Source organism: Polistes canadensis, unplaced genomic scaffold (assembly GCF_001313835.1).
Source record: "Polistes canadensis isolate GaletaPanama2010 unplaced genomic scaffold, ASM131383v1 scaffold_3, whole genome shotgun sequence".
Classification (NCBI taxonomy): domain Eukaryota; kingdom Metazoa; phylum Arthropoda; class Insecta; order Hymenoptera; family Vespidae; genus Polistes; species Polistes canadensis.
Window position 1 is genome coordinate 1,117,411 of NW_014569550.1, and position 15,436 is coordinate 1,132,846.

The 15,436-nt window shown below is 30.0% G+C and overlaps 4 protein-coding genes across 13 annotated transcripts in view; 1 reads left to right on the forward strand and 3 right to left on the reverse strand.

Moving 5' to 3' along the window:
• Positions 1-2: 2 nt before the first annotated feature.
• LOC106786135 (synaptotagmin-1-like) lies at positions 3-5,241 on the reverse strand. 6 transcript variants are annotated; one of them, XM_014747249.1, is made up of 10 exons: positions 5,103-5,241; positions 3,456-3,622; positions 2,331-2,450; positions 2,159-2,247; positions 1,951-2,079; positions 1,666-1,863; positions 931-1,083; positions 726-846; positions 474-646; positions 3-398 (listed from the first exon to the last, which is right to left on the reverse strand). In XM_014747249.1, exons 2-10 carry the CDS (start codon positions 3,595-3,597, stop codon positions 189-191), a joined length of 1,335 nt encoding a protein of 444 aa, XP_014602735.1. In that variant the 5' UTR covers positions 3,598-3,622; positions 5,103-5,241; the 3' UTR covers positions 3-188. The 6 variants fall into 6 exon arrangements, with proteins under 6 accessions (XP_014602735.1, XP_014602753.1, XP_014602709.1 ...); XM_014747267.1 differs by lacking the exon at positions 5,103-5,241 and adding an exon at positions 4,818-5,065 and having other exon boundaries at positions 2,162-2,247; XM_014747223.1 differs by lacking the exon at positions 5,103-5,241 and adding an exon at positions 4,818-5,065.
• On the forward strand, positions 4,794-9,918 carry LOC106786180. 3 transcript variants are annotated; one of them, XM_014747304.1, is made up of 6 exons: positions 5,032-5,103; positions 7,666-7,799; positions 8,278-8,358; positions 8,540-8,667; positions 8,893-9,045; positions 9,303-9,918. In XM_014747304.1, exons 2-6 carry the CDS (start codon positions 7,739-7,741, stop codon positions 9,504-9,506), a joined length of 627 nt encoding a protein of 208 aa, XP_014602790.1. In that variant the 5' UTR covers positions 5,032-5,103; positions 7,666-7,738; the 3' UTR covers positions 9,507-9,918. The 3 variants fall into 3 exon arrangements, with proteins under 3 accessions (XP_014602801.1, XP_014602790.1, XP_014602780.1); XM_014747294.1 differs by lacking the exon at positions 5,032-5,103 and adding an exon at positions 6,963-7,030; XM_014747315.1 differs by lacking the exon at positions 7,666-7,799 and having other exon boundaries at positions 4,794-5,103.
• LOC106786165 lies at positions 9,646-11,739 on the reverse strand. 3 transcript variants are annotated; one of them, XR_001381623.1, is made up of 2 exons: positions 10,561-11,686; positions 9,646-9,976 (listed from the first exon to the last, which is right to left on the reverse strand). XR_001381623.1 is itself a non-coding variant. In XM_014747276.1 (2 exons), exon 2 carries the CDS (start codon positions 11,433-11,435, stop codon positions 10,635-10,637), a length of 801 nt encoding a protein of 266 aa, XP_014602762.1. In that variant the 5' UTR covers positions 11,436-11,545; positions 11,630-11,739; the 3' UTR covers positions 10,064-10,634. The 3 variants fall into 3 exon arrangements, 1 of the variants encoding a protein (XP_014602762.1); XR_001381622.1 differs by lacking the exon at positions 9,646-9,976 and adding an exon at positions 10,064-10,402; XM_014747276.1 differs by lacking the exon at positions 9,646-9,976 and having other exon boundaries at positions 10,064-11,545; positions 11,630-11,739.
• A 1,318-nt stretch (positions 11,740-13,057) lies between these two features.
• The window catches only part of LOC106785802, an 18,251-nt gene continuing 15,872 nt past the window's right edge, over positions 13,058-15,436 (reverse strand). Inside the window, exon 4 of the mRNA XM_014746537.1 lies at positions 13,058-13,594. Within this exon, the coding sequence (XP_014602023.1) occupies positions 13,352-13,594 (243 nt within the window). The 3' untranslated portion in view covers positions 13,058-13,351. The remainder of the gene's footprint in view (positions 13,595-15,436) is intronic.

The following is a 15,436-nucleotide window of genomic DNA, read 5'->3' on the forward strand; positions in this document are numbered from 1 at the left end:
TATTTAGTCAATGTGCGACTTTTATTTTAATCTTTGGATATTGACAAATACGTACCTATATACAAAGTATAAATACGTGTTCTTTTATAAAACTAATAATAAATTATGCTAAACAATATATATATAAAATATTGTTTAACTGTTAATGATATATCTCTCTTCCTTAAAAATTAATAACAATAACTCCTTTATTTCAAAGTGTGCCAAATATTGACTAGTTTTCTCGGACTTTGTAAAATCAAAAACCAATGTAATCTTTCAATAGAACCCCTAACTCCTTTTCCAAGCGCAACCTTACCAATAAATATATCATCGGTCTTTTTATATGAATTTACCGAAGAGTCCTCGCTGTCGCTCGGATTCTCGTTATTACTCGTTGGTTCATTTTTCAGCGAAACCTGAAAATCATCACGTTTAAACTTACTCGGTCTCGTTTTATTCAGAAAGTTATTTCGATCATCAATTATACGTGCCCTGCTGCATAAAACAATTAAAAATTGTACGGAATCCAATTGATCATATGCCACATCGAAAGTCAACGTTTCATTGAATTCCGGTTGAGCAACAGCGTGTAGCGTTCTCGTTTTCCTCTTCTTCAATTTCTTCCCCGTCTTTCCATTCAACATCAATACTCTTACATATGGATCTGGAAAGCGTAGAAGATAGAATTTCTCGATCGACATTTAGAAAGTTACCTGCTGAAACAAATGAGAAGCGTAACTTACAGAATTCATTTAAACTCGGTACAAATTTGAGTGCTTTAATGTTCCGTAGTTCCATTATGTTAATTGTCAACCTCTGCGCCGTAGGCAAATAGCTTACACCTAATAAAATTTTTCCAAATTCCTACAAGATCAAATTATTCTTTTGAAAATTCATAAAAATATACTAAATGAAATATAGAATAAAAAATAAAATTTATGATTATACCTGACAGGACGGTTTCATTCTATAATTGAACACATGTTTTTCAGGACTTTTAAATATTATTTTAACATCCTTGACTGCCATTTTTAATGAACACAATTCAGTGTGATTGGCGTACCTATCGTGATCGTATGCTATAATATCTAAAATCCATTCCTGTTGAAAATAAAATAAAATAAAATAAAAAACGATGCAAAAGTAGCGACAAATAATGAACCTCCCAATCGGAAGGAATGTTAAAGCGAGCAACAAAGGGTGCCTGTGATTGGCAACTTGTTATACAGACAAGTGTGATCAAATGATTTTCAGGAGTCAGCGAAAGGAGCAATGTCCAAAGCAATATATGTATAATATTTCAAGTATGCTCGATTTCATTGGCAAACATTTTCATTACAATTCAAGTTAACTTATAAATGTCAAGCCTAACAAAGGTAATAATTTTTAAACGAGTTTTAACGCTTCTCCAAAACCTCTCCAAGTCCATTATTTTTAATGTCTTGTGTTTCGTTAGCATTCTAACGAAGTTTGTCATTGAAATTTCGTGCGAAAAACAGAAAGTAAGAAACTACGTGTGTTACCTGTGAAAGGATTATACTACTAACACAGCTTATCACTCTTTTTCTCTCTCTCTCCCGCTTTCTTTATTCTTTTCCTTTTTCATGACATGCCTTAAGCGTAATGCATTATGAGAGAATATAGCAAACGGCAAAAAAAGAAAGAACAATAAAATGAATATACCTTAACTTCGTACGGTTTAGCATTGGCCACCACAAAAGTTTCCCTGTAAATCGGATTAGCCGTATGTCTGATGCCCCTTGTTCTGAAACTGTGCAATTTCATTTGCTTCCTGTGACTCCACGATTGCTTCACAATATTTAAAGCTACGTAAGGCTCGATCGTGCAATTGTATTGTTTCGGTGGAAGACTGGATACCGCCTACAAAAACCAATTACATTCATATTACATTTTTATACTCGATTATTTACCGAATCTAAAACTATCGAAAACATTTTGTATCAATACCTCGATACCAACAACGAACTTTCCTGTAATATCATCGCAAGGAGGCAAATATTGTAAACTCAAAGTCAATTCCGTAGGAAATATTTTCTCTTTTTTATCACTCTTTCGTTTTTCTATCTGAATAAGGTTCTATGGACAAAATATTATGATGAATAAATATTTTTTCAAATGATTACATAGATTAAAATCTAATTGCGATTGAATTTACCACCATTGAAGAAGTTTCGATGCTCTCAAATTGGCCAGACATTGAATTGACCGAATTAGTTTGAAATTCAACGTTTTCACTGATCGTTCCTATACGCATAAATATATATTTCAATTAAAACATTCCATTAACTGATGTGTTTAAATATACTAAAAAAATATTAAACCATTACCATTGTTATCATTTTCGTAAAGACTACCCAATCTCCATGATCTGTAACTTACACCGTTTAATTTTACGTTCTCATTAGTTTGTCCTCCGCTTCGTGAAGGAACTTTCGTTGATTTTTTTTCTGCAAATAAACAATTTATCATTCATCTTTGAATTACATTTTAAATTTTTATTCGTTAGAATATATCATCGAATAAATACATAAGTATATATAAAAATGCACACTATTATAATATTAATAAATTGAAAACTATGTGTCTATCAAAAAATATTGTTCGTTATACGTACTTTTGTCGAGTTGCATAGTTAATTATGTAATCGTTCAAAGGAAACGGAAAGTACAACGATGACGTATACTACGTACATACTTATTCATCCCGTGATAAAACGAAGGCGTAATCAGCTTTGTCTTGACTTTATCGTACGCTATTCCTTTGTAGATATTTTAAAAACGTAATATAATAAATAATAAGTAGCTATCTCGATAGATCCAATTAAGTATAAAATTATTTACAAATATTATTAATTATGTAGACATATATTACATATATTTTATGTATATAAAATTTCGTAATACGCGACAATTAATTCAGGCGTGGACAGAAAACACAAATACGAAGAAAAAAATTCCTATAAAAATGTATCCTGTTTAAAAGTTATAATGACTTTTGTGTTCCAATAATCTGTGACAGTTTTATCTTTATAAAAGGTGCTTGAGATGACCACACTTGGTTTGTATCAAAGCTTGCTTGTATCATCGAATTCTACTCTTTCAAACATTCCAAATATTTGTTAAGTCTGTTGACAACTTTCTTATGTACGTGCTTGAATTTCTTCAATACTGGTAATGGATATCGAAAACAGAATTGTTTTCAAATAACCTCAGAAATAAAAATCTAATTACGCACTTGTAACTTTTAATAGACAGCAAATAAAAAATAATATAAATTATATTATAATGAATTTTTTTTATTAATTTATGTCCCCTGTTCACACCTGAAGTAGCTCCTATAAATTACGAAACACTCTGTATATATTACATATATATATTTACTTAATATTTAATAAATCTAAATATTGTGTATGTGTATGTGTGTGTATATATACGTATATATAAATATCTTACTACATCTTCTTGTACACTCGTAACCGATACATCCAGGTGTTAAAAAGCAGGCGGCAATAAGTAAAACAAAGAGAACAACTGTTGCAATAATGGCGATCAATATAATCCGGCCCCATGGGCCAAACAGGCCGGCGTCCACCATTCACTACGATCCTCAGGTCAAGGTCCTTTAATACAGAGATCAAGATCAAGGAAAATTTTCTTAGAAATTTAATCTATTTCTTATACATATATATATATATACTATATAATTATATAATATTTGTATTATATAAATTTTTTATATGAGTTTCATTCATATAAATATATTATTAGATATATTTAATATAAAATAAATTTATTTATTTGTCATTATTTTTATATATGTTTTTTTTTTTTAAATATGATGTAGGATTTTCACGTAAAATTTGTTTGTTTGCGTCGTTTAAAATGAAAAAAAAATACAAATAACTCACGCAAAATTATTTCCGGTACGTTATCACTTCACTCTTTAGTTTTAATTTCTTATATCATATTCTTCTGATAAAAATAATATTCACGTATATTATGTGTTTAATATAATTGTCCTATTTTTCAGGCCAATTACACTAGTTTACAAAGTACGTTTAATATTTATATATTTAATCCCACACTCGTAGAAGTTACGCGTAACTCTAACGAGTGTAGCCGGTAAGTTTAAAAGAAAATATAGAAGAAGGATGGAACGCAATAAGAAGAAGAAACGATAAAGAAAAAAAAAGAAAAAAGAAATATATAAAGAAGAACTGGCAACAAGTGGAGAACACTTGTGTCACCAAAGTTTCGCGAATTCCTTCATAATCCGTATCGTTCTTTGTATCCTTTGTACGAAATCGATTAGAAAAACGATCAAATCGATTCTATCATTCCTTGATTTTAAATGACGAACAATCGTCAAGGATTTTCACATTTTTCTAACGAAGTATTTATAAAACGATGAATCAGACACTATCGCATGGACACACACCTGAATCTTAATTAAATTACGAATAGATAATAACGAAAAAAAAGAAAAAAAAAGAAGAAAATAATACAAATTATTCACATATCGAATAAAGAACACTTAAAGAAAAAACTTCAATTATTACAACGATACACGTACATGTTACATAAATAACGTACTCAACTATTATACACACGTCATTCCACTTTTAATACAAAACATAACGATATTTCACAGTGCTAATCATTGTTCAAAACCAACTTCCGCGTGACAAACCGTAAGCATGAACTATTTTTTTGTTTTTTTTTTTTTTTTCACGAACACTCGTCACTCTTTAGAAAATGATCAATCTATCTATCGATAAATCTTTTCTCCTTTTTTTTTTTTTTTCATATAATTACCTTCTTCTATGGGACTCATCCGTACAAAGATTAAATCCCATTATTACACTGACACGTTTTCTATCGTTTAATCGTTGTGAGATGCATTATAATGCACTAAAAGAGAACAAAGTTTTTTTCCTATGTAAGTAGTATGTATGTGCGACGTAAGTAATACGTCTGTAATTTGACCAATCAAAACGAACGAATTGATCGACGTCGAACAAGCGTCCTTCGTCGATCCTCCTCGACGAAATAAAAAAGACGTAGAGACAAATGCAACGTGTACCGTACAACACGACGTACCGTAAGTATTTACAGACGGTGAAAGAGAGAGAGAAAGAGAAAAACGTATTGCACGTTACATTCGTGTGGTCCCCTCTTCGAACTTCCGTGCACCTTCGCGCCTATCTATCCTTTTCCGTCTTTATCCACATACACACATATGCACATACAGACAGACAGGCACACACACATATAAATATCAGAGAACGATACGACGTAACACTTTTGTCATTAGTACGTGTATCATTTTCATTTGTGTCTGCGTGTAAAACTATGCATGTATTGTTTATGCTTCTAACCGCACGGAGCACAATGCCACGCGTAGATTTATATATATATATATGTATATGCGTATGTATACGTTTATATGTGCATGTGTGTAACTAACGAGGAGAGCACGTGTTATCGTTGATAATGCGAAGCAAGTATGGTTGCTTTCGTATACACTTTTTTCTACATTGAAAATTTTACGCGTTAGACGAACTAAATATTAAATGTCGTTTCATTTCTTTGATTATTCTTCTTTGGTATTATTTTTCTTTTTTTTCTTTTGCATTGTATTTGTTATACGCGTTGAGAATCATTGTCGCATTCTTCTGATTGATCCTTTTAATAATTAATTATAATGAATTTTATATTCCCACACTTTATATTAACTTTGATTGTTTACGAATGAGAAAGCATTCAATTTAAAGTATTTGCTGGTTTCACTTTTCAATTCTCATTCGTTGATTTAATCGAGCCTTTTTAGCAAAAATAAAGAGAAAGAGAGATCGTTCAATTCTTGATAATATGATTACTCTCTACGCTTTCCATTATTCTTTCCGTTTTTCTTCATCCGAGTAGAAAAAAAATCGCGTGAGTTAAAAAGAAAGAGAGGAAGAAACTTCGCGAATGCGAATGTATGTACACAAACATTTTATTAAAATAATATTTAATGATGCACGGATCTTTGAATATTTTTAATAACAAACATGATCTAAATAAAATAGAAAAAACTAAAGATCATCGTATAAAATTATAAATAAAAACTATGGTATTCCTCAAGAACATCCAGTTTATCAAGATCGATGCAAAGATCACTGGAACGAGGCTATGTAACTATAATTGAATTATTTTTTTATTAGACTTTTATTTCATTGTATTATAAAACTTGCAAGAATGTACATAAATACATTTCATTAATATCTATATTTATGTAATATATAAATGTTTAATTTTTTATCCATTTAAATATTATTTTATAAAAATTACTTTCTTAAATATTTAATTAATATAACATGTAAATATACATATACGTAAAATATACAGGATGTCCTGTAACTGATGATACAAACGAGAAGTATAAAACGAAAAAGTAAATCGAAAATGTAGAATAAAATTTTTGTTGGTAAAAAATATAAGTTTGAAAATTTATCAAATACGTGTGTACTTAATTAAAACAAACTTAATAATTACTCGCTGTCAGCTTGTATTATCAATTACAGGACGTATTTTTATATATGTCATAAGAATCAACATACAATTTAAAATACATGCTAAAAAATAATATATATATATATATCTTTAAGCATACAATTATATATTTAATTATTCTATTATGACGACACATCTCTATATAGATGTCAAAAGATTGATATATAAATAACATATATAAAATTATATAAATATATTAAAAAAAAAAAAGATAATTAATATTTAATAGATAGCAACCGCTTCGAAGGGTCAAATATAGAAGAAAGAGAGTTTAAGACGTCAATATCGAGTGGTTCTTCTGTTGTTGACCTCAATCCCCGATCCACGTCCGTCCTTTCACTTTAAAACTTCTTCTCGGACACTTAACGATGTCGAAGAACTTACCTGCATATTCTGTAACGATTCAGTCTGTAACTTAGTTTACACTGGTACGCTGTGCTACGGTCTCTCTAGCTTTTACATTTCACTTTCACGTAAGTTCAATCATTACAGATTGCATGAACGTTCGAACCCGAAAATGATTCGTTTGCAAATGATCATTTCTGTGGTCTTCAAAACGCTTGTTTCCATCGATCTGTCCTATTTAAATTTTACATAAACAACAAAATAAATATAAAAGATCTTGTGCGATCGAAAAATTAATCTTTCAAAGATTTATATAATATATATGTATGTAACTTAATTTGTTAACGAAGTGAGAAAGTATCCAAAGGAAAAGTCATTTGAGTGCAATTAGTTAGTGAAAGCTGTGTTAAGAAATACCATTGCTTCATTTGAATAAATTCTGTGAACATCGTAAATGTGTTAATTTATGCGTCCTTTTAAAGTAGAACATTTACAAATTTTTAATATTTACATTTTACAAAAACACCTTGACCCGTTTCGAGTTTGCGAAATATGCTAATATCAATAATAGAAATTTTAGATCAATCAGTGATTTGATTTATGATTTACGCAAGTTTAGATTGAAATTATGTTAATCTCTACGATTAATAAAAGATATTTATCTATCGATCCAAAATAATTGTCAAACTAGTAAATAAACTTTCATTCATTAGAACAAATGTTCGGAAAGTATATTCGTTATAATTGAAATTTTCATTTTCAGTGATCGAGAAAAATGGAATTATGCATCTATTGAATATCTAAAAATATATTTAAAAGATCAAACGTTTTAGGCGATGGCTACATTCGCAAAGATCTCGATCATAAGACTGAGCATTGTAATCATCCTATCCAATTGTAAGTGCTATTTATTACTCCGTTGCAAATGCAATACAAAAAAAAAACTTTATTGCTTTGATCATAATGTAAAAAAAAAATTACGACCATCAAAGCATACCAATGTGCACTATTTTTTCTTTTGAATAACTTATCTCGTGATTATTTAAAAAAAACAAAAAAGATAGAAAAAAGAAGCTTATGAAATCAATGAATTAAATCATACAGAAAGATCAAAGGATTACAAATCGTTTCTGTGTACCATTATTTTTATTAATTCTTCTCTCGTAGCACCGGCTGAAAGGTGATAAGATCAACGCTTGTAATTTCTATTCTGTGTGATGTAACGATAGTGAATAGTGTAACGTAAGACTAGAGTAACAACTCTTAAAGTAAAGTGTATCCCTCTTTCTCTCTTTCTTTTTTTAATCTCAACAAGTATCCACCTTACGTTTTGAACCATATATGGAACTCCACAAGTGAAAGAAAATCTTTTCAGATGCAACGAGTCTGATTATACCGGAAGAACTTCCTACGATACTTTCGCTAATTTATTCTAACATACCACCGATAAAGAAAGGTAAGTAAATACGGAAACATGTCCGTTAATTTCATATTCAATCGTGAATTGAACCAATACTTTCACCTACTACACGTAATTCTAATCATATGTCAAAGACAAGAATATACAATTTCTAATCTGTTATTACGTATCCTCGCTAATTTATATCTAATGTTACTACTTTATTTCTAATGACAAGGAACGGACTCGAGACTAGGCATTGGTTTCCGGCTTGGTGAACATGCTGATTTTCAAGTTCTTCTTGAATTGGGACCTCAATCTGATACTGATCCGATCGGTACCAACGATTCCAAAAAACGAAGAGACGTAAGAAATATTTTGATAAATATAGTGGTGATTATACAAGTTAACAAAAAATTGATTTTACGATTTATATGATAATATTAATAATTATATAATATCAAATAAATTATAAATTCTCTCACTTACAATCCATTGTCATAAATTACCGTCAAAAGTGATTAAATAATACCATAAAATTTGTAAATCGAATTTTTTAATTACATATGTTGTTTTCTTTTTTTTTAACAGGCGATGTACATGGCTGCGATGAAGGGAGAATTAGGCCCTTTGGCACAAGCTATAGCAAAATATCAAACTGAACGTAGGATACATGAAGAATTAGAAAAGCTTAAAAAACTTGAGGAAACAACGAGAATAGTTGAAAAAAAAGATACTAAAAATGTAAATAATTTTTAAAAGAAGTAACAAAACTTCGATACTCCTTAAGGATTAACGAAAGTGATGCAATTTTATTTTTTTTCCTTCTGTGTAACACTAATTAAATATAAGCTGATTATCGATTACACGAATCTAAAGAAACGTTGCTTTAAGTAAAGTTGGTGCAATTTTTTAATTTCGTGCAAATATTAACATTACTTTTTTCTAATATATCTATTTGTTTTTACAATTACTCTATAATTAAATTCTGCATATTCTAGGATACCTCCAGCGATTGGTTGATGAAGTGGAATAAAGAAATGTCGAAGTCCTCCAAGAGTGAAGTGCCATTGAAACGAATTTCCACCGAGGAAATTTTTTTAAATACCAACGATAGCAGCAGTTTGTCACATCAGAAAACACAATCTATTGTTGCAAGCAAGGAGAAACTAGAAGAGCTCAAAAAATTGTATAAATCACAGTGAAAATTGGTAATAATAATCAAATTCGTTTATAATAAATTGCCTTATGCTATAAAACGGATATAAGACATTATTTGTAATAAAAAAGAAAAAAAAAACAAAACAAGTAATTTGATATAAGAAATTACACTCGTAAATTTTATTATATTTATTAATAAATCATCTTCTACACAAGCGACAAAACTAATATTAAATCTAAAACATAGCTTAGACAAAGAGATTTTTTAATTAGGCAGATATATTCATGCGTTAAAAATTTCTCCCTTTTCTGTAAATATCTATACATAATTATTTTAATCAAAACTATGCTAATTGTAAGTTTCATCCGTCTACATGAGATAAATATGTTATTAATATCATCTAAAGAAAAAATGTAATGTTTTTATGATAATGACCTGAATACAAATAGTTACGAATACATACGTTTTCTGATTACTGCAAACATGAATCCAGGAAAGAGAGACAAAACATACCTGTGTACAATATTTTAGTATATTAATATATATATAATAAATTATATATATTAAATTTGTGTATAAAGCGAGTATTCGTTTAGAATATATATTCAAAACATTTTATTCCTATGCTTTACAATTAAATTTAATATATCTCAGGTGCATATTTCACATTAAATTTGTACCTGATGTAATTACATCACATTTATGAAATCTACTGCCCTGAGAAACTGTATTCAATAAATTTTTAATATGTCATTATTTAATAAAATTTATATAATTCGTGTCAACTATCAATAGCATTTATGTTTCCTATTTGTTACTAATTTAACACTTATATACAATATTAGATTTGACCATACAAAAAGTGCATGTACCAAAAGTAAATATCTTCATTGTATACCCTGCATTTCATACTTTGTATGCATGTATTAATCCAAACATCTTCATTGGTCAGAGTAATAAATTATTACCCAAAACATAAGAAAATAATGAGATTATTTTAATTTTAAATACATTAGCATAATTGTAATTTTATGTTAGAGCAAAATAAAGTAGTATATAAGAAATAATTATAAGATACATCTTTAAATAAATCTTACATTAAAATATGTAATGTAACTGTATTTTTGTGTTATAAATTACTCTATTATAGAACTTTATTAGAGTAAAATCCTTAAGGTTGATCTAGAATATCAATATCCTCTTTATTTTGTACTCCTTCTATCTTCCTTTTGGTATTTTTTTTCCTTTTATTAGTCGTTTTATAATTTTTAACAAGTCTAAGTCTTTCCATACCATGTTTAGATTTCTTTTCGCTCAACCAAATATTTTCAACCGATATGTTTACTTGTGTACTTTTACGTGTTCTTTTTGCAATAGCAGATTCTTCATCTTTATTTTGATTATTAACATTGGAAACATCAACCTTTATATTCATATTTTGACTATCTTTCTTCAAACTGTCATCTTTACTTTCTTTATAATCTTTACTTTCCTTTTTATTTAGCTTTACGTAGCAACTCTTCAATCTATTAGTTTCTTCTTTGGTATCCGTTATCTCTTGAGCTGATTTATTATTACTTTTCTCTATATGACTAAATTTTTCTGAAATTTGATCATTAAACTTTTCTACGTGGTGTTCATTCGCATTTGTTACATTATGTATTAGTTCCTCCTTTATAAGAATTTCATTTGGTGCATCAATGCTTGAATGCTCCTTCTTTACCTCAAATTGTATTCCTTTAAAGCTTAACCAATCTTTTAATTGTTCATTTTCTTTCTGTACAAAATCAGTATCAAATCTTATTAAATACAGTTTCTCACGCAGTGCTTCCTTTAATTTTGTTTGCTCCTCATTAATTTGTTTCATTAAGGTTTCCATTTCAGGATCAACAATCTTTATGTCCATCCAAAGCATATTCGTACGTACATACTCTATGTTAGAATATTTATTTTTATTTTCTTCAAGCGCCATGCTGTTGAAACGCAGTACAAGGAGGATGGCCGTTACAACTCAAAAATTTTCTGACTCCTTTTGATGTATTTTGCTTTGTTCATTAAATCACGTTCTATGTTATCGATATACTAAAGAAATAATTGAAGAAGATTGTAGCACCGTAAGAACGCAGGCGTATAACCGTAACAGCAGAAAAAAATGAAAATATTTACCTATTGTTTATACATTATGAACGATTAACTTATTTCTTTTCACTACCTTATCGGTAGTTACTTTGGAAATCAACTTTAAATATATCCCCTGCAGGTATACCAACTTTACTTTCATTTTTTTCCAAGTGTGCTTGCGCCTTTAATTTGTGGTTGCGCATGCGTATAACATATATCCCACTCATGACGTCGCCATTTCATAATTATTCAAAGTGTAATAATTATTTTCAACTAATTAACGTTAAATAAAAAATATTTGATTTAATAAAGTTAAACAAATAGTGAGCAAATAAGAGCACTTTTTCATTTTTTTTTTTACTGTTAAGGTTCCTTGCTAGCGTTCTTACGGTCATACTAATTCATCGCAAATAATATTAATTGTCCAGACGTCATTATCTGAAGATCGCTGCGATTCACGAATTTTTTTTTTCTTTTTTTTATTTAATTAAACATTATGGGAATAAATTGTTATTTTATAATTCATGAATAATTTAATAATGAACATTGAAAAAGTTAACTATTATCTTTTATTTTTCTTACAACAGTTTTCTGTATTATCAACGCGTGTTTATTCTGTCGATAATTTATCTTCATAGATACATAGAATATTTCGGATGATCTTGAGTCTACTTTGATATCAATCAATGAGAAAACACATCGTATAAAAATTAAATATATTATATTATCACTTTATCTTTCTCTCTCTCTCTCTCTCTCTCGTGCTTTTGAAAATTTATTTTATTAAATTGAAAATAAATAAATTAAACCAAAATAGTATCGTTATTAAATATAATCTTTTTTTTAATATTGCACTTAAAAGGAAATCAAAAACAACGACAATCAATGTTCATGTTCTCTTGTAATACAAATGTAGAATCTCTTGATATAGATAGTTTTATTTGTATATTACATACATTATAATGCATCACAATGAGTAATTACATTTGGTTTTCTTTTTTTTTCGTTTTACCTCTTGTGCGATATAATTAAATTTAGCAATCGACCACGTCGTTTCCAACGAAATTAATTAATTTCTAATTTAAATTTTTAATAGGAAAGAATCGTCGTGACCGAAACGTAGTTACATATCTTAGGAATCGTTAATGTTACATCTATTACAACCTTATATGTCAATAGAATATTTCGCAAAGTTACATTTATTAACTAATTACAATATGATACATTTTTTTCGAGCCATTCAAAGCTCGATTAACTTCCGACGATGGATTTTGAGGTACGATTAAGCGATAAATAAGAATCTTCTTTTCACTCTATACACAACGTTCAGTAAAATGTTGATCCTTGAAATCCTATTTTTAAATCTGCTTAAAGTATAGTACCTGATAAAAAAAAAAAAAAGAAAAAAAAACAACAATAGATACCGAAAAAAAACATTTTAATTACTTTTAATAAATACGTAGCTATTTACAAATTCGTACATTAAAAAGATCGATATTTAACCGGTTTTACAATATTACGCGTTAAGGGATACTTTCTTTCAAAAATTGTTGAAAGTTTTGACAAGCCGTATTAATCCCTTAAAAAAATATGTTAATTTTAAACGTTGAGGGAGAAAAAGAGAAAGGTATGAAAAAAAAAAAGAGTCCGTTGCTTCGTTCCAGTTTCTTACGATTGAGACAATTGAAGTAAAAAATTCAGATTCTCCACGTTCCATTAGTTAGTTTTAACGTTTCAACCGATAATAAATCCTTCATCGGAGTCTTATCACGTGACGTTGATTTCCTCGTCCTCCTCATTTTCAGTTTGTTCTTCCGGTCTCTGAGGACTCGTCAAAGGACTCACGTCGCTTAAGTCCATCCTTGGTCTGTCGCCATCGGCATCACTCAAATCTGGATTGGGATTGTTCTTGTTTGGCAAAGTTTGTTCGCGGGAACCTCCTGTAGCTAAAAGCTCCCTTTCTTTACTATTACGCCATTTCATTCGTCTATTTTGGAACCAGATTTTCACCTGAAACGATTAATAAAACGGAATTCTCATTAATGTCAATCGCGCTTTAAATAAGATAAAAAAGAAAGATAGAAAAGAGAAAGAGAGAAAGCTTTAGGAAGAAAATATAAAGTAGGTGGGTATCTCTCGGTGATATTAATAATTCGTGACGTCGAACGATATTAAAATTCATTCGTCCCACACAAACAAGGACCGCCTCTTTCCGGCTGGACTTTTCAATAAAGCGCGAAGGGTGTTCGCACGGATGACCGAGCTTTCTCTCTCTCTCTCTCTCTCCTCTTTCCTATCATCGATTTAAATCCTTCTCTGTTTTTTTATTCTCCTAAAGCTCTCCTCCTCTCGTCGATAAAGACATCGAACGAACGAACGGGGGAGAATTGGAACGCAGAAAGAAGTAGAATAAATTCTCTATGTCTGTGTATGAATGTGCGCGTGTGTGTGTATATATATATAAGTAAGTAAATGTGCGTTAACGGAGAGATGAAGGAGGAAGAAAGAAGATGAAGTGGAAATAAGAAGAGAAGAGTCACCCTTATTTTCGTACGCTAAAGACCATGCATTACGGAACCGTTCAACGGGCCAACGTCAAACGCACACGAGACCTGAAATTCAAGCCTTCCCCTTCCCCCCTCCCCCCCAGTTCACGAACCTTCTCTGGCATACACCCTCTCCCTTCATCTCTCAGACTACCACCACCCTCTCATCCCCCAGTACCTAGCGGGTACCCTTCGTGCCACCGCTCAATCCCATCCGCCACTTTATTATACGCGTTCTGCCTTGAGCCGTGTGCCAAGTAAAATCGTTGACCCCGCGGCCGGATTGATTTACCTAAACTGCTTTTCGAATTTTCATTCGGTGGTCGAGGTGTGCGCTTGACACCCTCACAGAAAAAAAATAAAGAAAGAAATAGAGAAAGAGAGAAAAGATTGGATTGTTCTAAAATCTAATACATGCATCTCTGATGCATTTCTCAAACTTTTTTTTATGAAATCTAACACATAGGTTTTTAATGATATCCCAGTCTTAATGTTTTTAAAATTTAATATACTAATTATTATTTTAAAGATACTGGATAAAACTGTTTAGAAATTTCTTAAAAATGAATCATCTTCCTTAGTTGATATTAACTATCATGTTGCGACCTATTAAAACTTTAACGCGTATCAAAGGTTGAGAAATGTTGTGAAAATCTAAAAAAAAAAACAAAAAAATTGGAAAATAAAACAAATTGAATGTGAAATTAATATTAAGTTTTATTACAATTATATCAATAGAGATTAATATGAACTATAAAATAGTATATAAAAAATACAAATGTAGGAGTTATTATAGAGGGATTAATGATGAAATTGTAAGACATAAAATCGTTATTTGACGATGGAAAGCAAAGCTCGCGGAACGATAGCGAGTCCATTAATTGCTCGTAATCCATTCCAGAGCGAGCATTAAATTCGTCCGCGAATAGGCGAACGGACATTTTTCGAAAGTTCCCAGTGATCGTACGCTCGCGACCGGCAATTTAACGCATAATCAGTGTGCAGTTGGTTATTGTTTAAAACATTGGGAATTTTCACGCAAGGCCGCGCGTATGCACTTGACACTTTCGGACGCGAATGATATGACGTGCTAATATACTCCAGCTTTTAGGCTCCACTCATACGAGCAACGTTAACGTAAACATCGTTCACAATACACGTGCATGCGTCAGATATCGGCCATTAGACTAATTACGATTATTTCTAATTTATTTCTAGAATTTGTGATATTGATATCTTATACTACTTGTCTTTTTTTTTTTTTATTACGTTTAAATAAGTATTATATTATTATATTAAAAAATCA